Genomic DNA, 8,072 nt, shown 5'->3' with positions numbered 1-8,072 from the left:
TCCTCCCGTTTCCCCCAAATCCCAGACCCTAATCCCCAGAATGCGCCGGTCCCTCCTCAAACCCCTCCTCCTCTCCCTCCCCCTCTCTCTCCTCGCCTTCTACCTCTTCTCCTCCTTCTCAGTTCCTAACCCTAGCCCTAACCCTAACCATAAGATCCCTCTCCATCTCTCAACGACGAGCACCAGATTTCAAGCCCCCAAGATTTACCTCTACGATCTGCCACGTAAGTTTACCTACGGCGCGATCCAGAGTTACGCGGCGGCGAGAGGAGCGAAGGAGAGCGACCCGTTGAAGTATCCCGGCCATCAGCACTCCGCTGAGTGGTTCTTGTTTGAGGACCTGAACAGGGTTGAGCGGGCCGGGTCGCCGCTGCAGCGGGTTCTTGATCCGGAGGAGGCTGATTTGTTCTACGTGCCGTTCTTCTCGTCGCTGAGCTTGGTGGTGAATCCGATTCGGCCTGCGGAGGGGACGAAGGGGCCGGTGTATAGTGACGAAGGAATGCAGGCGAGATTGCATCGAAGTTATAAGCTTTGAATGATTTACATGCATTAGTTTCTACCGAATCTGTTCTGTTGATTCCTGTTGATTTTGTAATTTGTTTTAACGAGTTTAACACTTGCTGAACGTATATTCATGCAACACTAGTTGGGAGAAACGGTTGAGCTAGGAACGAACATTAAGCGTAGAAAAAGATGCAGTAGTTGCTAGGTTAGCAATTGGATATAGGGAAAGGATCCTTGTAGCAACTCAGGGCCCGTTTGGATAATGGAAGTATTGGAAGTAGGAAGTAGGTTACGGAAGTAACTTCCAAAACTATGAAGTAGGAAGTAGCGGAAATAGCATTTTTTTTGTTTGTTTCTTATATTTTTAGAAGTAATGGAAGTAGAACTTCTTCCTCTTCATTTACTTTTTTTGTTTGGATAATATTTGAAAATATTACTAGGAAGTAATTAATACATGTTGCTTCCATTTTATTCTTGTTTGGATTGTCATTGAAATAGAAATAGAGTTGTTGTTGCCATCAATTTAAATTTAAAAATCTGCATGACATTGCAAATATACTCCTAAAATAAAATTAAAAATAGAAATAGATAAGAGTTTGCATTTCAGGGGATTACGTAATATTATTTCACTTATTCTTGAAAAAATGATGACTTGGATAGATCTGTTTCAGTATGCTTTCAAAGGAAATGCTTCAGTTTGTCATTTGTTCTCTTTTTGTGTGGAAGTTAAAAGATAGCCGAAAGCCAGGTTTCGTCGTTTGATAATATTTGATCAAAAAAGACAGTGGGACCTCGCGGCTCGAGCCGCATTTCACTCGGGGAGAAAGACATACCTGAACCTGCGTCTTTGACATATTCCGTTGTTACAACATCGGGTTACTTTGGACTCACATAGGCAGAGGCAAGGGGGGATGCATGAAAGTGGTATATCGGTTTGAGGAATCAAGGCCCAAACAAACTCCTGGTGTCAATTACTTTAAAACCTGAAGTAGCATCTATTCTTGCTGGGATTACGTAACTGTCATTCAAATTTACGATGCTACTATTTACTATCATTAGTAGTTGCGATGGTGTTATCCACTATTATTAATGCGTCACGACGGTTCAAAATGGCCTTTGCTGATGTATTGACGCTAGTTAACTAATAACACATTCACAATGATTTTCCCTTTTGTTGATGGCACGTGTATACATATACACTTCAAAATCTATTGTCTATATACTCATTCATATTCACAATAATAATGGACATGAATACCAGTGACAGAGACAATGCATCCCAGTTTTCCCTTCATGCGTGTTCTTTCTTAAATCATCAGTCATAAACTGGAAGCGTATCCCAGAGTTGAAGAAATCACATGCACCATAAACAAATAATCTAAAAGAAGTCTTTAAAACCAAAGCGTATGTTAATTTAGTTGTATAAATCATCATCGTCTGCAGCCGCAGCAGAGGTTGCAAAGGGGTCAGATCCGGCGCCAGCCGCAGGCTCCGACCGCTCTGAGAAGCGGAACTCGTTCCCGAAACCCCTAGACTGCTGAAGGGTCTGCGCGAATGCCTGGTACTTGCGGATGTCAGTGTCACTGACACTTCTTCGAGCGAATTTCATGGATTCTTCAAAGTGAGCGGCTTTGATCTCTGCGACCTCATTTTCCGCGAAGATGGTGGGGACTAGAACCGCGAAATTGAGTGAACAGCGAATGGCGAAGTCGGTTCTGGGGATATTAGAAGGGGAAGAGTCGGTTGGTTGTGAGGACAGAGGATAGAACCGACTCTAGGATGGTTGTGAGGATATAGATAAGAACTGATCACTTCTTAGATGACTTCCGTCGTATTTCGAAGACTTTTTGACGGAAAAAAATTAAGGAAATAGAGATGACACATAGATGCCATGTCATCGTTTAAGGAAGTAGCAGAAGTAGATTTTTAAGAGAAACAAACATTAGAAGTAGCGAAGTAGATTTTTAAGAGAAACAAACATTAGAAGTAGCAGAAGTAGTCTTTACTTCCTCTACTTCTGCTATTTCACAGTTACTGCAGAAGTAGTCTTTACTTCCTCTACTTCTGCTATTTCACAGTTACTTCCGTGCAAACAAACAGGCCCTGAGGTCTTAGTTGGCTGTATTTTTTGATGTTATTGAACGGATTTCTATACATAAATTTCTGAATTATTCTCCTGCAGTCAATCCACTCGTGTCATATACACAAATCATTTGTCTCACCAAACGATTGATGGTCCGATAACGTGGTTATTAAATTTGCAGGATTGATTATTGATGTTTATTCCTTTTTATTACGGGTGCAAACTGTAGAATATGGATTGCGTTTAGTCTTATTATCACTAGTATTACAGATGTAGATGTGCTTCATATGGAAAACTCACATCCATATCTGGTATAGCTATGGATGGGAATCATACATAATGGAAGAAAATATGAATAGATATTATGTATAAGAAAAAGGAATATGAAAAAATAGATCATGTGATGTAAGAACTATCTACATACAATAGAATCTTTCAGATTAGAGAGCACTAATGAGTCTGAATTCCCAAAAGCCTGGTATTACACTGCTGGGTCACTAAAATAGATTTCCAGCCTATTAATCTAAGATCAAAATAATTTAGCCGTTTGATCCAGACAAATATGTGTATATTTATATCCATGTTACTTTTGTAACCATGCCCATACCTGTATCCAACCAAAAACAAAAAAAAAACTGTATCCATCCGTGTCGTTTTCTTCCCAGACATGGATATTACACACTTGTACTTATACCCAATTAGACAGGAATACTGATGTGTGAATATTCGTATCCATCTGTGCTCCTACTTTTTGTGCTGTAGAATTCTATAATCATCTACACTTTGTTATACTATATTGGAAGGTGTTACGGTTTTTCCATATTCCGATTTTTGAGCTTTGCTTGAACTGTTTGTGAATGCTAAATGTATAACTATGTATGCAGGAGGATTTGATAAAATGGTTAGAGGGGACCAAATACTGGAAGAGGAATAATGGGAGGGATCATGTGATAATAGCTCAGGATCCCAATGCTTTGTTTAAGGTAATTGATAAAGTGAGGAATGGGATTCTGTTGGTGTCAGACTTCGGAAGGTTGAAGGGCGATCAGGCATCATTGGTCAAGGATATAATCTTGCCTTATTCACATCGCATTAATTCATATAACGGAGAGATTGGGGTTGGGAATAGGAAATCATTGCTCTTCTTTATGGGCAATCGATACCGGAAAGAGGTAATTCTTTTTCACTTCCCTCTTTTTGACAACCAAAATATTTTTATTGTTGCAGTAGGCTCCTGAACAGATTGCTGATGACTTCTTCAATGCAGAAATGATACTCCCTAATCTTCCTCTATTTTGGTCTAACTTTTTTATGCATGTGTCCATTATGCAATTGTATGTAGCACCTTTCACTTTATCCTATTTTATACTTTAACGGTATTCCTTACATGTCTAGTACCAGTGTCTAATACTTAATCACTGGTAACTGACCAATGGTTCTCCTGGGATTCTATACTGTTTTAAGTACTTGGAATCAGTAATTTCTGCTATTAATCTGTAAACAAACAACTAATTATGGTTATAAATGGGTAGGGTTTTGATCGGGTGTGTGTATAATGTATATCTAAATCTGATAAGCCGACATCTAATCCAGTCCCAATTCAGTTCCTTAGAATAATTAAAATAGAGAAAATCACGCACTTTTAAATGCATATCAAAATCAGTCCCCTTCTATCCTTTGACTCCATTTGTTTTATATATTGCATATTGTCATTTCCCGCAATCTTTTGTATTATAGGGAGGGAAGATCCGTGATACTCTTTTCCAAATACTTGAGCATGAGAATGATGTTATTATTAAACACGGAGCACAATCCAGGGTAAGCAGGCGCATGGCATCGCAGGGCATGCATTCATCCAAGTTTTGCCTACATCCTGCTGGAGATACACCCTCAGCTTGCAGGTTGTTTGATGCAATAGTTAGTTTATGTGTTCCAGTGATAGTCAGTGACTACATTGAGTTGCCATTTGAAGACATCATAGACTATAAGAAAATTGCAGTATTTGTGGACACGGATACTGCTGTGAAGACTGGGTACTTAGCTTCATATCTGAGAGGAATAAGTGAAGAAGCAATTCTGCAGTATCAGAAAGAGCTTAAACTGGTATGTACTTGTTCGTTTACTTTATGCATAACAATGCAATTGAAATTTACTTCTTTAAAACTAACTTCATAATAACAAGGACTTGAGGCTTAATGAAATTCTGTAACATGTTGAAATATTGTGTTATAATCTTGCAACACGTGCCATGGAAGTTTTGATCCAGCGCATGCCAGGGAAGAGAGAGGAGGGGGTTTGGTGCAAAGGGAAGATAATGATAACAACTTGAACTGACATTCACTTTATTTTAAAAGCTTTGTCAATGTCCTCTGAAATTAATGTTTGACATCATACATGAACATTTACTTCAGAGTCACGACCTTCTGAAATTAATGTTTGACATCGTATTTGTGGACACGTAATGCACCTTTTATTTGACTTTGGCTTATGTCATGCCTCAAAGATAAAATCAACCTTCTGAATCAAACACCTTATTGTCCTTGCGTTTCTTCTATACTCTTTCTTAGTCTAGGTGGAACTTTGAAAAGTTGCACTTTGTTCACGTAAGCATTAAACCGCTTAACAAATAAGATTGTTTCCCTTACATGCCAACTTTTTTATTGGGTGGTACATCACATGTCCATTATTCTGTTGACCACCAATTTTTCACCAACTCAGAGGGTTTTAACTTGATTGCCCGTCCTAATAGTTTGTTAAATTCTGAAATTCTATCGACACCTTTTTGAACATAATTATCTCTATATAGCTGGTCTTCTTGTGATGGAAGAGGCTTGGATTGTGATAATGAGTGATGGTTTAGTAAAGGCTTTACAGATTACTAGATGAGAAAACTAACATGGGCAAAGGAGACAATTAAAGGCAAATATCTGGTATGGCTCCTTATAGTTTATTCAAAAAGGGGCTGGATGTAATATTATCCTTTAGATAACTGTGTTCAGAAACTACTTTGTTGTTTTCAAGGGGGTTGGGGATTGTATTATACTATTACCCTTAACACTAAGACAGTAGTTACATTGCTCAAAAAGTGGTCAGAGTAAGAGATAGTAACATTATTCTTCACATTCACAATGCTTAAAGGTATGAAAGAATTCTCTTTGTTGATTGAGTCTCCATGCTTCTCCATTGAAGGCTGTTCCTGCTGCCTTTATAACTATCTGAGCTTGCAGAATGATCTCTGCCTCTAGTTCATGCTTGAATGTATCTATTTCTTAGCCTAGGCTAGCTGGTGTTGCAGGCTGATAAGCCACTACTTGATGCTTGAATTTCTCTAGTATTATGCACACACACACCCACACACACATTGGTGGAAATGTGCTGCTGCTCCAGATGAGATCTGGGATGGGGGAACAGTGGCAGAATATTAGAAAATCAAATAATAAAGCATAAAAATAGGAGCAACACACACATGCATTGATGGAAACATGCTGCTGTTTCAGATGAGATTTGGGATGGGGGAACAGTGGCAGAATATGAGAAAATTAAATAATATAGCATAAAAATGGGAGCATTATTTAATTTTTGTAATACTCATTGTTGTCTTGGTGGTGTTCTTATTTTCTGTTGGTCTGCTGTGTTCTGTTCTTCTTGGGCTTTTTTTTCCATTACCAACCTGCATGAATTATTGCTCATAAAAAAAAGAGCATATAGATGGGGCTGACCCCTCCTTCATTAGAAGAGCCAAATTCCTCTTACAATTTTTTGAGCATGCGAGCCTTATTATGAATTTATTTGAGCCATACATCTCAATTTCAATATCTCATAATATGCCCACCCCAATAATACATACATTCCCTTAGTTTCAAATTGAATTGTCTTCTTGCTTACTATAGTTGCCAATAACTTGTGTAAGAACTATAAATCTGCCCATTCAGAACTATGATTTAGAAATTCTTTTGATCCCAATGGTATTTACCATTATTTTTACGAGGATATAATCAAATAAATGCATACGTGCTTTAGTTCAGAACTCTTAGGCTTAACTTGGATATATTTTCAGGTGAAAAGATATTTTGAATACGACGATCCAAATGGGACAGTGAATGAGATATGGCGCCAAGTTTCTCAAAAAGTTCCCCTTATAAAACTAATGATCAACCGTGAGAAACGACTTGTTAGGAGGAGGTTGAACGATCCCGACTGTTCTTGTATCTGTACAGGACAAAATGGAACTAATACTAGGCTGTGATGGGATAACACAGGATTGAATATTAAAATTTTCTGGGATTGGCTTGAAAACTTTGATTCAATGAGAATCATCATGCTGCTGGAAGCTGAATGGTTCAGATTGCTGCTTCGATTACCAGAGATCAGATTTCTGTTGCGTTCAGGGTTTATTCTTTTCTTCGTAGGCCTGAGTATGGCCTGCAGGCAGTTTTGATTCACCCCTTAGATCTCCAGTAGAGCAATAGAAGACTTGTTGATATGAAGAAACGTAGAAAACATATATCGCCTTGTAATAAAATTAGCTTTTTGAGGTTTTTACAGAAGAAATTTTTGTGTGCTATTTCCTAACAGAATTGATTCTTTGACTTACACATGAAATAAACTTGGGATTTTGATTTCCCCTTCTTTCTGTGCAGTGTGCGCTTATGACATGTGAACTATATCGCCTGTAGTTCCTGATATATTAATGGCATGTGGCATTCTAGCTTCTATGAGAAATTGGCAAACAGGACAGAGTCATTCAGTGACTACTGCCTCTAATTTTTATAATCAATTAATGGAATTGAACAAAAGTTCGTATCTTCTCCCACATTGCAAGAGGATAGCAATAATTATTGTTCCATTTCTTTATAGGTGGCTTATAATATATTCTCCAAATATTTGATCTCATAACCCTTTTTTTTTTAATTAGTGTCGACTAAAACTGACTTTTTTAGTCAGTCAAGTCTTTTTAGCAAGTACAATAATTCCCTGTGTCTCCTATTGAATTTTAGATGATAAAATTGTTAAATACTGTTGTTAGACAATAGTGCCCTGTATCTCCGCCATTCCACCTTGCCGTCACCACGCCGTTTGCAGACTCAGCTCACACCTCCCAGCGATCGCCTTCTCTCGCCCATCGCAAACCCTAATGGCTAAGCTCCGCCCCAAAGCACCCAACAGCCTATGCCACCACAGCAAGCCCGCTGACAACCGTGTTCAGGATTTTTAGTTCCCTCTGCTATGATCTCCTCAACTCGGAAGTTAACCAGCAATCCACAAGATAGAAAACAACCACAATTAAGAAGAAAGAACACCAAAATTTACGTGATTTGGTCGATCAACTTGGACCTACATTCACAGGATGACAATACAAGAAATCCACTATATGTCAGGGAGAACCATAAAAGGAACAACTCAACTCTCGTCTCTCAATCTATTAACTTCACATACATAATCAACTTTTATATTCTCTCTAACTCATCTTACAATTTTTTGGACG

The 8,072-nt window shown here is 38.4% G+C and overlaps 1 protein-coding gene across 1 annotated transcript; it reads left to right on the top strand.

The window, feature by feature from the left end:
- On the top strand, positions 7 to 7,220 carry LOC109833404 (probable arabinosyltransferase ARAD1). Its single transcript, XM_020401056.1, has 4 exons — positions 7 to 505; positions 3,472 to 3,759; positions 4,325 to 4,690; positions 6,645 to 7,220. Exons 1-4 carry the CDS (start codon positions 41 to 43, stop codon positions 6,831 to 6,833), a joined length of 1,308 nt encoding a protein of 435 aa, XP_020256645.1. The 5' UTR covers positions 7 to 40; the 3' UTR covers positions 6,834 to 7,220.

Source organism: Asparagus officinalis, chromosome 3 (assembly GCF_001876935.1).
Source record: "Asparagus officinalis chromosome 3, Aspof.V1, whole genome shotgun sequence".
NCBI lineage: Eukaryota > Viridiplantae > Streptophyta > Magnoliopsida > Asparagales > Asparagaceae > Asparagus > Asparagus officinalis.
Note: the sequence above shows the minus strand (reverse complement) of the source record. Positions and strands in the feature narration are given on the sequence as shown.